Genomic DNA, 22,725 nt, shown 5'->3' with positions numbered 1-22,725 from the left:
GCTGTCAAATCCTTCTCCTCCACGCCGCAACCCTCACTCCGGGCTGGACAGGCACCTTTATCTCGTGCGGGCTGCTTCCTTGGAGCGGCACCGCTGCTCCCGAGGGAGCGCACCCCATAGCCGGGTGCAGAGAGTGCTTGGAGGGCTGGTCGGCCTGTCCTCTGGACGGGCTCAGCCCCGGCGACTCACTAGGGTGCCTGCCCAGACCAATGTCTCCCCCCATATCCTATCATCCTCCCGGCTCTGAAATGGTCACAATTGACCGAAAGGGCCTAACCCAACAAAAAAAAATGTCTCCCCCTAATTCCTATCATCCTTCTGGCTCTGAAATGGTCTGGTAAGACCGAAAGGGCCTAACCCAACGAAACAAACGAGACGAGCGTGGCCACTGCTGGACACCGTTAAGCATTCAATTCAGGGGCTGAACTGGGTCCTCGTGCTTCAGTACTTGAAATAGAAACTCCTAGATGGCTTCTCCTAATCATCCCTCTATCCTATTCCCGACCCTTCCCCACTCGACGTAGACACAGGAAATCCTCAATAGGAAAACTACCTGCCAAAATAGTGTCGTTCTATAAGCAAGCAACCCTCAGATCTTTTCGGAACCAATCCACCTTTAGAATACCACAAGCCACCTTGTTCCGATCCGGGGGACGGTCAGTCACCCCACCAGACAGCCGACGGAGGGCAGCTCCAATAGGGTCATAATTCTCCGGGTAGACGGTAAGCCTGTGCCAACGCGGCACTGGCCCGTCCCATCGAGATGGACTCCATCGCTGCGGGCATACCAGTCGGTGACCGACTCAGAATAATGTCTCTCCATAATCGCGGGAGATATTCTCCGCATCCTCTCATCAAACGGCCCTGAAATAGTCTCAAAAGACGGAAATAACTGACCCAACATTCGGGAATGTATAAAAGCGTCCCTTACCATTTACTTTCTCTGATCTATGCTAAGAGATCTCGTACCATAGAGTGCAGCGTCACTGCTGGACTTCTATCTGACCTCTTGCTGTTCCACAGGTACGAAAAGGTGTGCTGGAGGGCTCTATGCTGACACTGCAGGAGGGCAATCTTCTGCTGGAGAAGCTTCGCCTTCTGGCCACCAGGGGCACGGTCGACTCACGGCCCAACCAAATACGAACGGCGCTGCAAACATGTGAGTTCTTATTTCCCAAGTGATAGTGTGTTGAAGATGCGTCGGATTGTTTTTAAAATTATTAGTTAGAACATCGGTATGAATGAGCAAATGTTAGAATAACGTTTGTAGCCTATATTTAGCATTGGTTCTATCGAATGTCTTAGAAATGGAAAGGTGACTTGTGTTCAAAGTAACTCTATGTAGCTGCTGTCGGTTGTGCTTGCTGCATAACCTTTTTTACCTCGAATGCTTGATCTGTTTGTGTCGTGATTGTTTGTTTGTATTACGACATGTGTTCAGGTGGGGCGGTGGATGGAGTCCCTGTCTGTGACTGTGTTTGTGTTACATCCTGTGTCCAGGTGCTCCCTGTTTGTGACAGTGTTTGTGTTACAGCCTGTGTCCAGATGGAGCGATGGACGGAGAACTTGTTTCTGACCATATTTGTGTGTTTGTGTTACAGCCTGTGTCCAGGTGGAGCGATGGATGAGTCCCCAGTTGTGACTGTGTTTGTGACTACGAGTATGTTTGCATTACAGCCTGTGTTCAGGTGGAGCGGTGGATGGAGTCTCTGTTTGTAACTATATGTTTGTGTTACAGCCTGTGTTCAGGTGGAGCGGTGGATGGAGTCATTACACGACCGGCGCCGGCTGGTGGACGTGCTCTTCACCAACCGGCGACACATCCTGGAGCAGTGCCTGGCGCTGGCCGGGTTCCACGCCGACCTAGGTCAGAGACGCACGCACCCTCCCGGACTCGCCTCAGGCGACGGATAAATGCGGAGCAGCTGTCCCCGACCTAATGTGATTTTATGGTGTTTGTCTCCGAATTAATGTGTTATATAACAGCACCAGTCTAATAAAACGATTTCACGCGTATCATCCATGTGTGGGTTATGAAGGATGAACAGTACAAACTTTGTACTGTAATTCATGTCCATCTTTTCATTGACTAGGTAGTTATACTAGTAAATTTCAACAGCAGGTCTCGGTTAACCAAGCATCGACGTCATCGAAAGACCGCTAGAGCTGTTAAAAATGCCGCTACCTGTTCCATTATTCTAAGCAACAGTAGGGCTTATTTATACCAGCGAACCGTGTGTCGGTTGACGTCATTTTTCATCTTCCACACCAATTCCGTTGTGCCGTTTTCGTGACGTCATTTGACGCGTGTCCTCAGACGAGGTGGAGCGTCGCGCTGAACAGAGTCGCCGTCAGCTGCTGTCCGCGTGTGAGCTGGGCGACTCGGCCAGCTCCGCCGAAATTCTGCTGTATGAACACGCTAAAATGGAGGCTCAGGCCAAGGTAAGTTCGGAATCCAGAGAAGTGTAGATCACTGACGCGATATGTGAAGTTCGCGGGACATGGGAGCCTCGGCTGAAGCAGGAAAACTGATGGTTATGTGGTGTATGTTAATTTGTGTGCTAAAGAAGACGTTTGTGAATAAACTATGCGCCAGCCGCGAACCTAATTGTGTGACAATGACGACGATCATGGTGTTGGTCACGATGACGACTGGAAGTCGCGCTCCTATCATCGGGCCATTGTTTGTTCTATGTTTTAATGCCCATGAAGATTAAATGCATTACGGAAATTAATCAATTTGTGTTATGACTACCAATTATCACCATTCTCACAGAGCAAAGACGGTTGAAAGCTCACTTATATTTATTTCATTTCCCACAACGTAATGTACTGTAGCGTCCAACAGCTCATGGCACGAACAATATCACATAGAGACAGTGTGTCGCTAAACAAAATCAAAGGAAAATCATGACGTCAAACAACACAGTGCGGACAAACGTGCCATCGTCTGCTAAATCTACCCACTTGTACCAAACGACAACAACAACGCACAAGAAACGTTCCCGAGAATAACACGCATTGGGAACGAAGGCCACAGATCAATCCATTATCACAAGCAAATATCCGTTGCCTACCCGACTTGGCGACCTCGCTCCTCGGTCCCAGTAAGCCCCCTTTCCACCCGTTTACTAGATATCTTCCCTATCATTCCTCTGGTTCTCGGATCCCTAGCTTCTCCGCCCAGAAGAGCGCGGGATATCGCCGCCGTAGTTCCGCATAGGCAGGGATCTGTTCCGGCGGCTTAGGCAGGTGGTCCCCGGTAGGCAGAAACCCTCGCTCGTCGGCCGTGTACTCCACGATGTACTCTCTGCCGTCGGGTCCGCGGTACCGGTACGATCCGGTGCTGGCCAGGGTACCTGTCTCCGGCTCGGCACCGGCGGTGAACTGGCCAGACTCCTGCGCCGCCTGGCCGTTCGACTGCTCGTAGCTGTACTCGTAGTTGCCGTTCTCGTCGATCTCGAACGTCTGCGAGAGGATCTCCACCGGGCCGTCGCTGCCGCCTGAGCTGCTGCCGGTGCTGGCGATACTGCTGTCCCCAGTGTTGGAGATGCTGCTGCCCCCAGTATTGGAAATGCTGCTGCCTCCGGTGCTGGAGATGCTGCTGCCTCCAGTGCTGGAGATGCTGCTGATGCTGGCAGGGCCGCTACTGATCCCGATACTGCCGGCGCTTCCAAATCCACCGCTCACGGTGCCGCCCTCTGTGTTACTGAGGCTACTGCTGATGGCGCCACCAGCTGCAGCGCTACCAGTAACGCCAGCGGTGCTGCTCACACCACCGCTGCTGATGGAATTACTACTGCTGATACTGGTCCCAGTGTTGCCGCTGCTGCTTTCGCTGCCACCGGACCCGCCGCTGCCTCCGCTGCCGCTAAAGCCACTGCTGCTGCCACTGCCGCTGAAACCGCTGTTGCCCTCGTTCCCGCCAAATCCACTGCTGCTTCCGCTGCCGCCAAATCCACCGCTGCTCCCGCTTCCGCTGAAACCGCTGCTACCACTGAACCCACTGCTACCAGTTCCAACATCGATTTCGCCCTCGTCGCCTCCTTCACCGTTGATGGTGTCTCCACCGCTGCCGATGTCGCCACTGACATTGCTGATTTCGTTCCCACTAGTGCTGCTGACTCCAAAGCCGCTAATGTTATCTCCTCCGCCGGCTGCAACGGGTATGCCTGGGGCTGCAACGGTGAGCGGTCCTCCAGAGGGACCTGTCAGGAACTGTTCATCAATAACGAGACTGGGTGGCGACTCTGGAGGCCCGAATGAACTTCCGCTGCTCGATGTTTGACTGGTGATTGCTGGCTGCGGAGGACCAAGCGGTTCGCTCTGAGCTGGTGGCCGAGGGAACGGCACAGAAGAACCGGCGTCACCGCTGGCAGCAACGCCCAGAGCGATTTCTGGCTGGTATACTGGCTCACCGATTTGAGGCGGTGACTGGCTATTACCATTGCCTGGTACTGGACCTGTTGGAAGGGTGGCGAATCCTGATGATCCGACCTCGCCAGTATTCCCCTCAGACTCCAACAAGGACTGACTGTTTGGCGAGCCGTACTCTTCCAACGAACCACTTTGCACGGCACCCTCCGAAGAGGCTGCGCCACTGTCCACGAAAGTTTCGGAGGTCAGCGGAGGCTGCGTTTCTACATAACCGTCCGTGGGAGCGGAACTCTGCTGCTGTGTTCCGACTGCTTCAGCGGGCTGGAAGGCTGTTTGTCCGAACTGCTGCTGAGACTCAACAGTTTCTTGCGGAGGTAGACCCAGCGGTTTCAAAAGCGTTGGCACGGCACCCGAGATGACAGAGCCGGTTGAGGTTTGGGTTGAGATCCCGCCAAACTGTTGGGCAGAGGAGCCTTCTTCACTCCCCGATGAAGGCTGGTAGTTATCAGTTGGAGACGTGGCACCAGTACTTGTTTGTTGCGAGAACTGCGATGATGATCCACCAGCAGACGAAGTCACGGGTGAAGATCCACCCTCCGGTACAACTGGACCGTATGAAGAGCTGCTTCCGCCACTTGCGATCTCTGCCGAGGATCCAGGTGAATATCCATCGGGGATTGGCAGGTCCAGAGGTTTTAGCAAGGTCGGAATAGTCTGCGGGCTTGAGTCCGTTTCATCGATAAACGAGTTACCAGTCTCTGATGGCGACCCTTCAGATGGCTGAGGATAAGATGCAAATCCTCCATTTGATCCTTGCTGGTTGACAACTGGCTCAGATCCCCCAGTGGCGCTTCCTTGTGAGAAGACGCCCTCGCCCCCTCCAAATGACCCGAAGGAGGACGCTGACGAGGTGCCACCTCCTGATGCAGATTGAGATCCAAGTTGAGACCCAGTGACCTGTGACTGGAAGTTTCCGGAGATGAGGTTCGGAATAGACGCTCCACTCTGAGGAGGCTCACTCTGCCCCAATGAGGACGTCGAACTTGATGGCGAATATCCATAGTTGTCACCCTCTGTTTCAACAGAAGACGTGGATACAAATCCATCAGGCTGTGGTAGTCCCAGAGGCTTCAGCTGGGTGGGTACTATGCCAGATTGAATGAAAGATCCGCCTCCCGCCGACGCTTGTTGCTGAGAAGGGGATTCACCGAACGTGCTTCCACCTGCCTGCGTTTCCAACTGAGACAAAAATGGTTCTTCTGGTTGCGGCAGGCCTAGTGGCTTCAGAAGAGTCGGGACGGGCTCAGCGTCTACACTGTTCCCAGCAAGAGACTGAGATGCCTGAAAGAGTTCTGATGTTTGAAGCAAACCAAGAGGCTTCAGTTCGTCTGGAATCGAGCCCCCTTGAGAGAACGAATCTTCGCCCTCTGACGTAGGAGGCACATATGATGGAGCGAGAGGGTCAGTGTTTTCTTGGAATGTCTGCTGCGATGATGGTTTTCCAGTCGGTGGAAGACCCAATGGTTTAAGGAGGGTCGGAACGGTTTGATCTTCAGTTTCAGGCAGTCCCAAGGGCTTGAGAGAAGTAGGAACTGGTTCTGTTTGAGGGAGGTTCAGTGGTTTTAGGATAGTGGGTATTGGCGACTGCTGAGCTTGGAAAGAAGGATTACTGCTTTGGAATGACGAACTACCAAATGTAGACGAAGAGGTGATGGCGGTATTGCTGCCAGTTGCCTGAGAGGAAAAAGAGCTTGGTGGTTGTCCTGGTTGTGGCAAGTTGATAGGCTTGAGCTCGGTTGAAACAAAACCTCCTTGAGAAGATGATCCTCCAAAACTTGATGCTGTCGCTATATTTGAGGAGAATGAAGAGTCTGTGTTTTCGCTTTCTGACGGGGTTATCGAAGGCTGTGAAAACCCTCCAGTCGGCGGCAGGTTAATTGGCTTAAGGCTGGTAGGTACAGGTCCTTCGCCCTGAGTGAGCGTGCCGACAAAGCCTGTTGAAGGAGGCACATAAGAGGAAGGTAGGCCGCCACTACTTCCTCCACCACTAGTTTGCGAAGTGAATTCAGATACGTCCTCTGGCTGCGGGAGGCCTAGCGGCTTCAGTAGTGTAGGCACCGCACCCTGCACCAATGAGTTGTCTCCACCTGATGTGAATGGCTGATTGTTTCCGTTCCCCGTTTGGAATGAGCTTTGAGCGAATCCCCCAGTCTGAGGCAGTCCAAGGGGTTTCAGCTCTGTCGGAACTTGATTTCCTTGAGAAAAAGAGCCGGCCGCTTCGGAAAAGGGAGGCACGTACGAAGATGGCAAGTTGACACCTGTGCTTCCCGACTGAGGGGATTGGGAGAATCCTCCGTCTGTTACACTTCCTCCAGAAAGTCCTGCTTCATTTCCAGATTGAGACTGCACGGTGGAGGAAAAGGAAGAACCGACGTTACTATCACCATCGGTAGGAGACTGGAACTGAGACGGAATGCCTCCCGATTGGGGATAACCAGATGGATTCAAACCAGCAGGGATGGTCTGTGCAGGAAATGAGTTTCCTCCTTCGTTTGAAGATGCAAACGAGGATGAAGCATCGGGGTTTCCACTGAAGGACTGTGATGGAAATTGTTGGAATGGCTCTTGGGGCTGTGGTATGTCCAGTGGCTTCAAAAGGGTAGGAACACTGGCACCCTGGGAAATAGCGCCATTAATTCCTTGCGTCGGCGGAACGTAAGACGATGGCAATCCGCTATTTCCACCTGCAGATTGTCCTGTTGGTGCCTGCGACCATGCGTTCGTTAGAAGCTCTTCTTGAGTCGAACTCGACGATGATCCTGAAGCAAACGAGGAGCCGTTGTCTCCGTTACCGGCCTGCGGCTGCAGGCCCGATGGAGACGGTCCCTGGCTGATCCCGAAGTCAGTTGGTTGCTGACTGAGCGATGCAGATGAGAACCCAAAGTTCTGTCCTCCGGTCTGCGCGGCTGGCTCAGTTTCTAGCGACGAAGTCATCGGAATCCACCCTCCGAATTCCGGCTGAATGAAGTTAGGCAGCGGGTCTCCAATGCCGATCGGAGGACCAGAAGGCAGCTGCGTAAACTCATCGGCAGGCTCGATTGCGATCTGTGCGCTGCCAGGTGTCGGTGGCGGGAAGTACAGCTGCGGTAGCCGGCCGGGCGGCGGTGCTGGACGTCCCTGAGGCGGGAACGGTCGTAGTGGCTCGCCGGGCTTGGTGAACGTTCCTCCGCCAATGTTCACGCCGTTGAGGCTTCCCGCTCCGAGCTGCTGTTGGCCCCCGGGCTGGAGAGTCCCCGTCACGGAGCCAGCCGCGCAGAGCACCAGCAGTAGTCCCTGTGGGCGGAGAGAGAGCGCGATCGTGAGCCGCCACTCGACTGTCGGTCCTGGCTCCGCCGCGTGGCGCAACACGCGGACGAGATGACACACGAGATTGCGCCCGATAGCATCGCATGCAAATGATGCGGCTGGGCAGTCGCCAACCAGTGGCCGGATGCAGACCAAGTTACGGGAAAACCTGAGCGCTGTCATGCATGTGCAATAGCTGGTAATGTCATGTCATGTTTTCTACCGGTTTAGGACGGTTGGCACCTGGGTGCGACTTTTTACGGAGAATAGAGATTGTCTTCAAAACACAAATAATGCATTGGTTCGCCTTCATTGTTTATTTACCGTTAGGTATTGGCATTTACCAAAGTAGATCATCTCAAATTGTTAGCCTCTTATGTACATCATGCAGCATGTACCAAAACCAAAAATTGATCTGTTCATCGTGTAGGTTGGCATAGGGAAAGCTATGCTGAATAGCTTGCTTGTTTCTGGATTTTTAAAACATTTTATGTGATCAAAGTAAACTTAGCGCCAATCGTTTCTTGTAAAAGCAAAACAAAATAGATTGCACTTACAAAAGTAAATCATGCCTTGTATGGGTGATTTACTTTTGTATCATTTGGCCAACTAAAAGAAAAATAAGGCATGTCATGTATACCTATTGTGTTGCAATGGCGATAATGTCGAGCAATAAATGAATATAGGGTCTTAAAATGTTTCAATGAACACCTATGTAAAAAGAATCACAAAGAACTATTTAGGTGCCCTACAAAATGAACTCCTTGGCAAAGGTCAAATATTAGACATTCTTTTTAAAAACAAATTATTACAAAAAAGGTAAATATAACTATTAAAAAAGAATACCTATTATAACATGTGTTTATAAAATCCAGAGCCATGATCGTATCACTGACTTCTCTGTGGACAAAATAGGCCCCACTGAGGCCCCAAAACCAGGACTCGTCCGTCCTGTCGTACTCGGTCTCACCTTGGCTCCCGCCATGAGTGGCGTCCTGCACTCCTGGCGTGCCTCCGTGTCTCAGTCCCTCCGTGTCTCCGTGTCTCACCCCCGCCGAGCGCTCCGCACTGACTGCCGGCGGCCATCGCCGCGGAGCATTTATACGGCGCGCAGAAAGCCGTCGCGAAAGGTGCCCTCCGCCGCCGCTGGCGCTGACCCTGCCACCGCCCGCCACCAGCGAGATGCGCCCATTGCAAAATACGGCACGGCCACGGCAGCGGCGTGCCCGGCTACGGCGGGGGCGGGGTGACGGAGCGACCGTCTGCAGCGGGTGACCGATCGGGGGCTCAGTCCTGTCCGCCGGCCGGCATGACTGACCGGTCAGAAGGTCGCGGCGGTAGGGGTGGCTCCTCTCCCGCCGTCGGCAGGGTGACTCCTGACGGGGAGATGGTCGGGAAGATGTCGAAACGGACTAGGGAGACAGAGGGACGCTCCCACGGTAGGGAGATGGAGCAAGGTCGATTAGCTGGCCTAGAACGGTGTGAAAGGTCGTCCGATTCTGCCCCCGAGAAAGTCTTTGGAGATATCTGAGCAGTATATGGTAGGTATAGGCACTCGTCCAGACCGGGAGAATCGGAGAGTACTTCTGATGTGTTTCTGATGTGCTTTCGCGTCGCGTCCATTGCCGGACCACATATGCGACGCATTACAAGAAGGCATTTTGCACACAAAAAATCGATGAGAGAACGTGCAAGGTAGAAAGTTAACGACAAAAATACGGAAGCATCATTTACAGCATTCTCAATGGTTGTTAAACAGCTACATAGTTTTGATGACTTAACAAACACCCATCACATTACACAGCAATGTTACGTTGCAATCGCATAACGAAGGCGTCCATCAGCATGACTAGAGTGACATCGATTAATTGGATTGCCAACGGCTAGAGGCTAAATGTATGTATAATGTTTTGCAACATTGAAGGATGCAAATGTAAGTGTAGATATATCATATTTTTCTTAGGTAGTTACTTTCATTTTGAATAAATCTCATTTTTTGAGTGTCTAACGTTGTAAATGAGTTAAAATAGGTAAATAGCTTCCGCATTCATAAAAGATGTGTCAAGTTCAATTATTTCTGGCTATTGCTGATCATGCGGAAATTAAAGACATCATTTTACTATATCGGTACAAATATTGAGGACTAGTAACTACGGTCCCATAAGGTCACCATATTATCACAAGTGCAAACAGGACCCAATCCCGGCGCCCAATTCCACGAGTCATTACCTCAGCCAGCTGTCACATGACACAACTCACCCTCTAGTCATCTACTGTCATATAACACCATTACCACCGTTCCTCTGAACCCCTCGGCCCGAACAATCCACTAACGAGAGCGAAAGAAGCCTCGGATACAACTTACAAGCCGCAAGGCACGCGTCTCGAATTCCGCCTCCACCATGCAGCAGCGTATCATTAGCAAGTGAGTGAAGAAAGTGTTGCGGCAGTGACGCGGCGTTTGCTAGGCAGTGGGCTAAGCTGATTTTAATGTAGGCATAGCATTAGCTTGCAAGTAAGTGCAACGACAATAAGTGCGTGCTAGGCACTCAGTCCGCACTCTTTCGTCCTTTGGTTGGTGAAGTTTCATTTCTAGCACAAAGTTAAAGGTACCTCATTTACGTTAGTCTATTTTTTTGTGTACCTATTTACGACTGTGTGGTCAATGGTCATTCAACGATTCATCTAAAAGATTACCTCGGCTATGCAACGAGGTCATCTTAAACAGTTTTTTAATCTTATTTAACAGTAATTTACGTCGTCTTACGTTTGTACACCTTACACTCTATAGCACTGGCATAAGTGATATGGTGTAATGTTTCTATATAGCCCAGTTGTGCCTCGTGGCGATTGCCAGCCCTCCGTCTCCTTTCGCCCTGTCCATCGCTTACCCCGTCCGGCACGTTTCGGTGTGCCGTAACCCAGTCGGAACACACGTCTGTGGCCGCCCCCATTTGTCACACGAGGTACCGACCAGTTCTCAACTACCGACGCGTCTGAGTATCACGAGCGGTACCGAGTGAGGTATCTCGGGCCGACCCAGTGGACGTCTGCCGAATGGTCAGAGGTGGTCAGAGGACAGAGGTGGCTACTTACCGGTCACTGGTCTGATGACCGGTAAGGTGTCTGCTGATCGGTCACTCGGGCTCTGCCGACCAGAGCAGTCAATAGTCAGATCAGCCAGTTAGTTAGTTATAAATATAGTTGAAGTTGCGTCCATAACCATAAAAGATTAGATATGTATTTCAAGGTATTTAGAACGATTAGATATTTTTGCAATTAACCCGGCAGTTGCTGGGGTATTTCGCCACCCACCGTTTGCTGGGGGGGGGGGGGGCGTTAAACGCCCCCAGCCGATAACTCGAGAACCAATAGGCGCAGCGAAGCGCACGAGGCGGCAAACGAAAGAACGCGACGAGACACTTCAGATGAGAACTTTAAAGTTGAATTTTGAGGTCACAGGTCGGGTCAAGGTCAGGTCAAACACCTGAAAGCGGGCTTTCAGTAGCATAGACTTCAGGACTTCGCAATGGGCGCCTCTCGTCATAAACTCTGTCAAAACGGTGCACAATCCTTCATATAAGGCCTACAAGAGTGTCAGCTCCATGTAGGGGTCAGTCAAGCATAGGTCAGGGTCAAGGTCAGGTCAACCGGGTAGGCACATATCCCCGAAAATCAAAACTGATATTCGCAGCCTATGACACATGTTTTATGGGTAATTTGGGGCGTAGAACACGATGGTGACATTCATTTTATCATATGTGTACGTGTTTGGCTCAAAAAGTTCAATTTAAGAAATGCATGTATCATGGTCGTGAAGTAGTAACGAGAAATTGCCGAGATTCAGTTCAAGATTTTGGAAAATGCGGAACGATAATCAATAATCGAAGATAGCCATTTGATTGTTCATGGTATTGGCAGTCTAATGGCGTTTACTGCATTTCTGTATGTCTATTATGTGATTTTATATGATTTTTCGAACATATGCCGTTTTTGGTCGAAAACTCAGAAATCATGACGTCATTAAAACCTCGATACCTCAAACATTTTCCGACCGATTTTTTTTTTTTGAAACTTTGTCACAATAAACTTCAATCAATTCCCTACAGGTACCCAAAATTTGGCGCGCCTGCGGCGCGTCGTTTTTATGCTATGGCCCGGCGAAAAAAGTGGGGGCGTTTAACGCCCCCCCCCCCAGCAACTTGCGGGTTAACGCGTGGAAGCCCACGGTAAATTTGTTTCTCTTTTTTTTGGCGTTGCTGCGCTTGAATTCACATGGTAAGCTGCACCATCGTCCCGTCGCACTCCTTTAGCTTTTCCCCTGCCTCTGTCCCAGTGCCGCGACCTTGTCCCACCGTCTATGTGACGGACTGTCGACTCAGGCACTCACCTACTCGACCCGCCGGTGGACGCCCCGCTATGTGGCCGCCGCAGCAAACTACGTGGCCCCGGCGACACGTCATTAATCAGCGTCAGCCCAGCACGGCGTAGCAGACATTCACCGGCCATCTCACGATGGGCGAGTGCTGGACAGGTGGCTAGTCTCCATGACCTCACGTTGACTGTGTAAGTGTGTAGTGTCATTGGTATAGTTACTAACTATGTATGGCGAATCTCTTTTTGCAAAGCACTACCAAGTTTGATTACGATGACACATGTAAATTATAATTTTGACGCAAAATGGTCATAAGTTGTCCTAATGACGGATTTATAATGGCTTGCACAATGTACACGTCAGTCGTCACCAAATGCAAGCAGTAACAGAGGCATTCTCATTTTCTCATTCTCATTCACGGGGATGTAGAACATCTGCACAGTGCAAGTAATACAGATAAAGTACACGCATTAAAAAGTACTTCGCTCTCAGCTAGAATTATCGTCCTTTCCTAACACCTCTCGATATTGCTATATGGATCCCCCGAGGCAATAAACTTGCACCCAATTTAACCACACTCCTATCATGCCCTCTGAAATCATCTTCACCACTTCCGCACTGGCCCATAACCCACTAACCCGACAAGCTAAGCCGTTCACAACTGCTGTCATGAGTTAGCGAGGCCCTGACGCAAGCGGACCGCAACAGGCCAATTTGCGGGCGCGCCGCAGCTCCAATAAATCGCCGAGCGCCAGTCATCGGGCTAATATTTAGCGCCGCGCTGGCCCAACTCGACCGATACTGGCGGTAGTGGCGGCGCCAATTACGTTTGACTTTTGACGCTCTCTCTGGCTCATCTGCGGCCCGAGGGTTGCAGAAGACTCCCGCCCCGTTCGTGGCTCTGTTATGGGTCTGCTTGTGCAACACGGCCACCCTGAGACCAGGAAGAACGGGTGGGAGCGCTGCGGAATGACAATGGGCAGGTGGTGGTCTGAGTGCTTGGCTGGACATGTCAGTCAACCCCACGAACTTATTGAAACCGATAGTAAAGCATTATAATTTCATGATAGATGTATCTACAATTGTCCAATGGAATATCCGATATCGTTTTATCAGCGTTTCTACTTGTTTGCATAAAAGGTAGTTGGTTCCATGATCTACGATAAATTGCTTTTTAACCGTTATTTCGCAAATCAAGTCATTCTTCTACATGCCTTTTTGAAACAGGATTTGCTCTACACTTTCGCTTTCGAGTATTTGATTAAGAATGCTCGCGGTTCAATGTCATGGTCGTCAAAGGCAGATATTCATAACTGGTGAGAGAAAAAGCTGTAATGGTATAAATAGGCACAGCATGGTATTTAACTTATGTTCAAACGTTACCAATAAGATTTATGACGAAAGAGTAATTCATTCAATTCGGCAGACGTCTCGCCTCACAGAAGAATATTAGTTTGTCTGAGCATCGGCGCGCAACAAGACCGCCCATGTCGCCATCGATAGAGGTGCACCGTGTGTCGGCAGTGGGCTTCAGTTGCCACTGGAGGTCGGTCGCCCTCACCACGTCGTGCCAGTACCAGACGGCAGTGTACCGGCGGGTGAGCCCCACCCAGACGTCGCGACCTCCCGTCAGCTTCAGCAGCGCCTCCAGCGTGTCCTTGAACCTCACCACCGGCAGCGATACGGCGAACCCGTCCTTCTTGTAGGTGCACGTCTTAAAAGCGCTCGTAAATGTGGATGGACTTGACGTGAAGGACGCCAGACATACGCCGTTTTCCTCATGCCAATGCCTACCGTCATTTGGACATATCTTCGGTTTGGGTTGTGGAGCCGCAGTGGTCAACGTTTCTACCGGATGGGTCGGTGAGTGGCTAGAAGTGTCGCGGTTAGGACTATGCAAGGGTCCAAAGTGATCTCGGCACGGGTCCTTCTTGCACAAAAACATCAACTTGTAGGCCTCACAGTCGAAGCTCTTCCACCGTCCTTCGGAGTTTAACGCAGCGCATGTGCCCCAATCACCGTCACCGTGGGCCCAGAGCGGTGTGCCCCAGTCTGCGCCATCCGACCACGACCACGGAGACGTTTTGTCTGCGCGTGAAGCGCCGATGAAGGCGAAGGGTCTGCATGACGTCCTCGCATGCTTCGTGTTGCGACGCCAACGAAATATCAGAGCAGTGATGAAGTCGTTCTCATCTTGGCTCAGTATGCTGGGCAGTTGGCCGCCGACGCTCTCGCAGGATTCGGTCGCATGTTTCAGAGTTCCAATGCCCTTTATGAAATAGCAGTTACCTTGAAACAAGTGCCAGTGTTGGGGGCACTTTGGGACACATGATGATAATTCGCATATCCCGGGATGCTTCTCATCGCACTGTTCTCTGCTCCACTGGCCGCTGCTCTGTAGTGTTGCGCACCGTGCGGACGACGCAGCGGTGACGCCCGTCTGCCAGTTACTTGAACCTCTTTCGGAGTGTCTTATCCAAACAGGCAGCGAACCAGATGCCTGGAGGAATACTTTGTCGTTTTCTGGCAAAGATGTGACGTTTGCAATATGAGATCGTGGATGTTGTTCCTTGCATAACTCCTCCGCGCGATCAAACGACTCGGGACTAGTGGGCTTGCTGTAACACTTGTTTCCACCGAGCCTCCACCCATTCGGACAGCGAGGAGAACCTCCATCAGTGGAAGTCACCGTTCCACCTTCTTGTCCTGGATGTGTAGGATGCGCCCTGTTGCCACACATGGGCTGCTGGCAGACATAAGACTTGGGCTGGTCTTGACACTTATGGTCACTCCACTGTCCTGATGTACCTACCTGGACACAATCCTCCGTGTGTCTGGCTCCGTTGGGCTCAGACATCGCCCAGTTCCTGTAGGCCGGGGTCGTCTCGCCGCCTGCGCCACTCCACTGGTACTCGCCCTCTCGTTCACGGTCATTGAGGCCGATCCAGAACGGCATTTTGTTTGACATCATGTTTACGAGGAAATTATTCTCAGAGCTGTTGTCGATTGTGGCGAGGTCGGTCATAGGCGCCATACGCTGACAACGTTCACGGGCGTCCAGCCACCTGAGTGGACACTTTATAGGCTTGTAGCAGCGGTTTTTCTGCTTTACCCAGCCTTCTTTACACTCGCACGAGGGCATTTTGCATACGGCGTGAAGCTTTTTGCCCCCATAGGGGGAGACCAGTTCCCAGTGGCCTGTAGTACCCGCTAGCTGCACAACCGCGTCCGTGACGTCGTCCAAAGGCACATTGCTTCTGAAATGCATGAATTTCACTGGCGACTTATCTGTCCAGCAACGTCGCTCTTTGCGAAGGCGCAAGCCCAGCCATGCTGATTGCTGTTTGAGGATGTTCTCGAGGATGAAACGATTTTCCTCCCAGCTGCCAACGCTGGCAACATCAGCCTGTTTGAACGGATGCTTGCACACGTCTCGGATCTCGAGCCAGGTGGCGGGTGAGGCAGACAGGCGATAACAGTGGCCATTCCACTCTTTCCAAGGAGAGCCTGGACAGTCGGTGAATGCAGTGGCCACGAGAGACAGAGCCAGGGTGCAGCGAAAAACCAACATTGTCGGATGCTTAATTAAAAATATTGCGTGCGCTTGTTATGAAAGTTAGCCTTCAAATATCGTCGGATTTCAAGACAGGTCGATATTTGTTAGGATTTCCTTCTTCAGCAAGCATGTCTTCTTATTCAGTCATCATGTACGCCTAGCGGCTAGCTGTCTTGTAAATTTTATGGGCACGCTGTAAATAACTAATATTTGGTATCATGCATTTAATTTACTGAGCTATTGAGTGCTGCAAAAGAAGGCACCTTTGTAACCTGTATAACAACTTGTAATTCTTTATGACTTTGAGTTATACCGCTAATAAATGTTCATTCAAAATAAAACAGTATATGCTTAAAAATAATTACTAGAAAAGGTAAACAAAAATTGATTTATGCCCACTATTACTAGATGTTGTGATTGCCGCGAATGATTTTGAACTTCTGTTTCAGGTGTGCTAATTTTTATGATGTCACGTGTCAAAATTAAGACAGGTATCCTACCGTAGATTGGTACATTTATCTCGCCATGCATTTTGTAACTAACGTAACACTAACAAGACATATCTATGTATCTATGTATATATTTGAACACTACAAATATATAGGTAACACACAAATGTACAAATTTGATCGCCATTTAAAATTACCCTTAGCACCTCCCCCACCAAGCACGGTCATTTGTTTAGGCGATAAGAGGGCGCTCCCAGTGAGACTGTCCGATCTTTTCCCGTCTCGGGTCAGACATCCCGGGTGACCCCGACTCGTCTGTCAGACAGATCCATGCAGTGCGATGACTGGCAAATAACCGAGTCAAAGAGCGACCACGGCGTGCCGCTACGAATGGTGGTTGCCCTGAGTGCTATAGTGACTGGCGCGCGGTCTGAAGATCAGCACAGAGCGAAGAGAACAGAGCGGGCAGCGAAGTGGCTCTCGGACAGAGGCAGGATGCGAGGCGCGGGCGCTCCCCGCTCGTGGCGCAATGCAAGCACATTGGTGTGGGTGTTTTCACTGAATTATTCCGGCCAGACATGACAGAAAGGTAGAAAGGCAGGCGGCCAGCTTGTAGTGTGGCTGGAGCACCACTTGCACTGTCTCGGCTCGACTGAAGCCAAGGTATGTAACGGCAGAATCACGAATATGGGTCACAGTGACTCACACGTTACTTGTTTGCAGTCCTACGAAATAGTTGTGATGTTCATAGGTAAGGTTGGGCGTAACAATTTAATTATCCATAATCAATTTTATTTATTTGTGCCTCTTATAAGGTGTCGTATCAAAGATGAAAGTGATAAAATCGAAAAAGTTGCATTAGCTGTCAAAACAGATTGAGCGGTACGACTCAGGAATGTTTACATTTTATCTTAACTTCCTACGTTACTAAACGCTTTTACCGATTATATAAGCGCATCTTAATTGGCACCACAATCCATGCATGCTCGATGACATTGCTCATTGATATGCTCGAAGCGTCTGCCGTATGAGTCACGTTCTTGGATAGCACGTGACATACCCGCTGGCTTCTTCTGGGGACAATGTGCAATGGTGACATGTCATCCAACCACTGACCATGCACCACCACTCCCCTGCCAATGCTACCGGGCTGACCTGACGGACTTCGACACTCACATCAGAAATGTCCACAGTCACGCCTCCACGTGCAACCCCAGGCGCATGCAAATGTGCATCCATAAACCGTCACAGACCTCTCGAACGAACCCGTTACGGTGAAATGACGATTTTCCATGGGTGCGCTCTGCAAGAGGTGAAACGGCTCACCGCTCGGCTCGTCTTCAAGGTCCTCTGCCAGATATGGAACAGCGCACTGCGAGCCGCGGCGAGACACATTCACTTTTGAAGCGCGCGCTGCGGAGACTCGGGTGATGGTTCGCTCCGCCGTTGTCTCTCCGATTGCGTTTGCGTTCTGGTTGGGCGTAAACTGCCCTCTCTTCCGGCTGGTGGTGGTCGCTCGAAGCCGCCCTCCGCCCTCCAGAGGCTGTGACTGGCGGTACAATTAGATCGGATTGGAGTGAGCGCTGTGCACATGTTTATCTTGGCAGTGAGCGAGGCAAGACCGGTTTGATGATTGGGATGGAGTCGAGAGCGGCAGAAATGCGAGTCACTCGGCAATGTGTCGAGTCGCGACAGTAGTTTCAGATATTTACATCTGATCTAGAAATGCGATGCACATGCTGCTAATCGATTGTTGAACACGTGTTAGCATAAACAACATAACTTACGCTGTATAATGACTTAAAGCGTTAACACACTCTCCACCCGTGGTCGTGCTTTCTTTCGGCATGTAATCTTGTTTGTTGAACTTTCTCTGGGGGAGAGCAGCTCGCATTCGAGCAGCGGGCAAGGGTCGAACTGACCCGGCCGTTTCGAAACGGCCCACTATGGCACGACACCGCCGACACTCCTTAGCGAGACGCCATGATCGCGAGATGGGACGCCGGAGAGGGATGATAAATGGAAGGCCGAGAAACTAAGACAGAGCGTGAGGAGGCGATATCGGAAGGAGAGGCCGCGCGCCATATTTTACACCTATAAAATTCAATTGCTCCGATCTCCCGGTTCGTGCGATTTCCCAACAGTCAATAGGGCATCGGCTTCCGCTATGTTGTAAACTCAGGATTTCTGTTTCATGTTAATAAATCTGCCTGGTGTAACTTGAGTAAAAGTTCTGAAACTTCATCTGCGAACCCGGACGCGTGCCGGCCTTTTCTCGTCACTCGTTATCTCGTTTCAGTCGCTGACAATTCTCAGTCTTGACATATTTTGTTGATATGGTAGTCTACCACCAGCTAGCTCTGCTAGGCATTGCTGGAACGCCAATATACCCAACCTAAGGAACAGTGGTGACTCTGTTTGTCTGTCTGTCTGTACTGCTGTGTGTCTGTATATCTGTCGTGTCTGTATGCTAGTCTGTATGTATCTCTTCCTTCTCTCTCTCTCTCTCTCTCTCTCTCTCTCTCTCTCTCTCTCTCTCTCTCTCTCTCTCTCTCTCTCTCTCTCTCTCTCTCTCTCTCTCTCTCTTTCCTCCCACCTAACCGCCGTTGTTCTCTCTCTTCCCCAGTCGATCCAGGACCGCGGCTTGCACCTGCTGCGGGCCGCCGAGGGTCTGGTGCAGAGCGGTACGTTCGCCCGTGACCAGCCCCGCACCCGGGCCTACACGGTGCTGGAGAGGTGCTCGCAGCTGGTGGGGGCCGCCGAGCGCCGAGCGGGCCTGCTGACCGCCGCCGCCGAGTTCTTCAGACTCGCCCAGCAGGTCAGTCTCGAACGCCGCTCAAATGTGACTTGTGAATGTAGCTAAAATGAGTAACCAGGAGGCGCCTATAATGGTTTAGCTAGACCATCTAATTATGGATCTTCTGTGAATGGTATAAAGCGACTTCCTTCAACAGAAATTCAACAGGAGATGGCCGTTTTTATTCTATACTTACACCATTTTGCATATCGCTTTTGCTGCGTGCTCCAACGTTTTACACTTCTCACGAAAATTCGTGCGCTTTCAACTACCTGCTGAGCGATCTCGTAGTAAGATCTCGACCTCGCTTACCTACCAGCAGTTTCCCAATCGATTGGGTCTGAGATGCGCACGCCATTGTGCCTCCGTCCGCCACCATTGGGTCTCATCTATTCAGCGATGGTGTGTGCCGGCGGCACCGACTGTTGTGCCCGTAACGGCCGTGACTCGTGCCCCGGTCATTTCACCACTGGGAACAGTAACACGGCACGGCGGCGCACTGCGGATCAAAGACACCCTCGATCACTCAGAGGGAAATATTTGTAGTTGGTATATTGCGAAAAGCTGAATCTCAGCCGAGGTTGAACTTAGGGACAGTAGCAAAAGCATATTGTGTCTCGATTAGTGACTGCTGCAACCTCGCCGGGGTGATATGCATATCACCGCGAGGTGCATGGCGTAAAACTGTGATTTGTGAGACCAAATTGCCTTAGCTGCAGCCTTCGGCCGGTCAGTCCGGGATGACCTCTCAGTGGTCAAAAGCTCACAGCTGCCGCTCACTGGTGCGTGACGGTTTCCCTACGTTCATGATGTGTCAAGGCCACTCCTGCCACGGCGCCGAACACAAAGCGTCGGCCAGGGGTCTTCAGTGCAGAAATACGGTGACGGTGCAGTCGCGTTTCTGAGTCGGCGGTCTCCGAATATCAGCACCGAGGTGCGACGGGCGAATGTCATCAAGCGCCATGCCAGAATGACTGGTGATTTTAGTGGGAATAGAATGAACACTGAAGGGTGGGTTCAGTTAGTAGCAACCTCCCTGTTCGTCTGCGGTTAACAGTACCTTCGATGGAGATGCAGTAGAACATAATGCACTAAACATTAAACAATGAAAAGTTAGTACTTAAGGCGTTAACGAAAGGAATACGTAGGTCAACCGCCTCCCATCTCTGGTGAGGTTCGGCGTTAAAAGAACGATTTTTAATTGCTAAAGGCTCAAGTCTTCACTTCAACGTCTTCACAGTATTAAAGGCTGTCTTAAATCCATTGTCTCATGGATAGGGTATAATTTGCAGGTGACAGTCCAGTTGCATGAATATGCTGATTAGCATCAGAGAATGGATGATAGCGTCTTGGTCGCTGGGCTTAATTGCCATTCATTAGACCCAACAGCTAAACAATAAAGTTGTGCAATGACATCGATGACCTCTCACTTGTCTTTCTTTAAATAGCTACAAAATAGCCAGCAGCGCAATCAGACTGTTCACTGTGTCACACGTGATTGTGTTCGAATGCCAACGTTTTCACGTTATGCATTGCTTAACGCTAATGACCCGTCAAAAATGTCCATTGGTATGTTGCCTGGCCTTGATCCCTCCCTTTGATCAAAGCGATGTACGCGCGAAGAAAATGTCCCAAAACATATTCGGTAGTCGGTACGCTTGAGAAATAATGCATAAATGACGAATGTGGCGAGCAATCGCAAAGTTCCGAAACATCAAATGGAAACAACTTAAATTCTGCGCACTTGATATGTGTATAGGGGCTACTTTTTTGCCACCTGCCGCTATCCAGTATCTTCCAATGGACCAGAACTAACGCTAAACTTTTAATCTAAACTTTCTCCCGGGATTATCCTAAGCGAGAAATATTCTGAGCTGCAGTGTAAGCGCTTACGCAAGCTCATCCTGCTCCTATTATCCGTCTACTCCCTAGATAACCGTATCTTAAGACTGTCGCCGAGCTAGACCTCGTGAATTAAGAAGTGCTGTCAAAGGGTACATTTTACCGCGCCCTGCTTACCGTTGACCTGACCTGCAAATGACCGAAGTACCGATTTCTCAGTAATTTACGAGTATAGCCGTTTGAGCGTCGCTTACCGTTACCTGGTTCTGACCTCTAAAGCCGAGTTAGATAGAATGTTTAAACACTACTTCTACAGCAGTGCGATGGTTGGGTTCCTAATTGCAGGAGTCCAAGCGGCGCAAGGGTCAAAGAAATGTAAGGTCATGAAATGAAGAACATTTAAGTGTTTACGAATTTACATTACAATACATGTCACCGAGTCAAGGTCCTTAGGAGTGCTGCTTTGCAAACTCCTCGCAAATAAATCTGTGGCACGTGTCTAAATGTTATTCACATGCACAGCAATACATCAATCTCAGAAAGACTTGACCCATATCACCACTTCAGCGTCCCGTCACCACCTGTCCCAGATCCGGCCTATTCATCTCTCCATGTCGCGACCAAACAACTGCACCCCATTGTGAGGTGCTGACAACTGCGATACATGCGCCCCCAGCTCCGGACAGACACTCAGTCCCTGCAGTAGACCTCATCACTCACACTGCATTCAGACTGTAGGTACCTAGTCATATGCACATCGCCCGTGCATTGCTTCATCCAGATGCTTTACATTATTTTGTGTGATCACTCGTGTGTTTCCAACACTTCTCGGGTTTTCCATACATTCTGAGGCATTTGACTACAGATGTCTCCATCTCTGAACATTGCTACCTTGTCTCGCCGGAGGCGGTGACCAAAAGCGTTCCCGGCCCTTCCCATCATTCTTATTTACGTCTCTGTCGATGGAATTCTTCCTGCAGGCGTTTTACCGCCGCCTCCCCAGCTGCAGGCATTTGGCAACCAGCTGTCCACTGTCCAGCCTGCAGGCATTTTACCGCTTCCTACCCCACATCCAGGTGTTGTGCCACTACCTACCCACGTCCCACATGTAGGAGTCTTGCCCTTACTTCCCCTCCTGTAGGCGCCTCATCCCTAGCCCACCCACTGCAGGTGCAGGCATCTAACCACTACGTTTCACCCCCTGCAGGCCTCCGACCGCCTCCTGCAGCTGGAGGCGGACCTGCAGGCGGCCCCGGCGGCCGACCAGGGGGCCACCCTGGGCCGGATCTCGCGCGCCCTGCGAGAGACCGCTGAGCCGGCACTGATTAGAGGAGAGCAGATTCTGTCCGAGGCCGGTCACGGTCAGCCGGGCACTGAGGTGAGTAGGGGGGGAGGGGGGGGGGCACAGACGGGAGGACTTGGAGGAGACTTGGAGGAGAGTGGGTAGTGGGCAGTAATGGTGGAACTCGGCAGCTGTGAGCTTGTTCCATGCGTTAAACCATCCCGTCTCCCGAGTGCCATTGACGTTTTTAAGTGCCCGTGGCCATTCTTTTCGCGTCCCAGCTTTATTCCTTTTTTGATATTTAATTTTTTATTTCTATCTGCTGTTTTGAACAACGCTGTATTCCATTCCAGGGCTAAACATCAAACATATCTTTGCTAATTGAGTATTGACTTCCACCGATGCATTTTAGCATGCATCGTACGACAAACATAGGGCTTTGCAAATAACAGAAAGTTCAATTGATGAAACGATGCGAAAACTGACCTATAGCGCAAAGTAAAAAGAGATCTGTGCAGATGTTCCTACGAATTGGTACTTGCTCGATCGCCCTCGGCATTGGTACACAATGGCCAGCTTCCCTAATGATGCCGAGGGAAGCTCACTAGACGAATGCCGACCGTGTGCATGAAGGAAATCGACCACATAACTGTCTCGCCGGGGCGGTCCAGTTTCAAGTTACGACCACCATGTCATCTTGGG

The 22,725-nt window shown here is 50.8% G+C and overlaps 1 protein-coding gene and 1 long non-coding RNA gene across 8 annotated transcripts in view; one reads left to right on the top strand and one right to left on the bottom strand.

Moving 5' to 3' along the window:
* The window catches only part of LOC122373523 (muscle M-line assembly protein unc-89-like), a 97,281-nt gene that overhangs the window by 33,273 nt on the left and 41,283 nt on the right, over positions 1–22,725 (top strand). For all 7 annotated transcript variants that reach the window (XR_006255066.1, XR_006255067.1, XR_006255063.1 and 4 more), the window contains exons 5-9: positions 1,024–1,159; positions 1,739–1,867; positions 2,318–2,442; positions 18,729–18,920; positions 21,949–22,119. Coding sequence is in view for 3 of the 7 variants with exons in the window: in XM_043351703.1 (XP_043207638.1) it covers positions 1,024–1,159; positions 1,739–1,867; positions 2,318–2,442; positions 18,729–18,920; positions 21,949–22,119 (753 nt within the window). In the remaining 4 variants the exon portion in view is untranslated. The remainder of the gene's footprint in view (positions 1–1,023; positions 1,160–1,738; positions 1,868–2,317; positions 2,443–18,728; positions 18,921–21,948; positions 22,120–22,725) is intronic.
* Positions 2,788–8,799, bottom strand: LOC122373549. The gene is made up of 2 exons (XR_006255068.1): positions 8,693–8,799; positions 2,788–7,710 (listed from the first exon to the last, which is right to left on the bottom strand). It is a non-coding gene; the product is annotated as an uncharacterized LOC122373549 (long non-coding RNA).

This window comes from Amphibalanus amphitrite, unplaced genomic scaffold (assembly GCF_019059575.1).
Source record: "Amphibalanus amphitrite isolate SeventyFive unplaced genomic scaffold, NRLGWU_Aamphi_draft 000038F_arrow, whole genome shotgun sequence".
Taxonomy (NCBI): Eukaryota; Metazoa; Arthropoda; class Thecostraca; order Balanomorpha; family Balanidae; genus Amphibalanus; species Amphibalanus amphitrite.
Note: the sequence above shows the minus strand (reverse complement) of the source record. Positions and strands in the feature narration are given on the sequence as shown.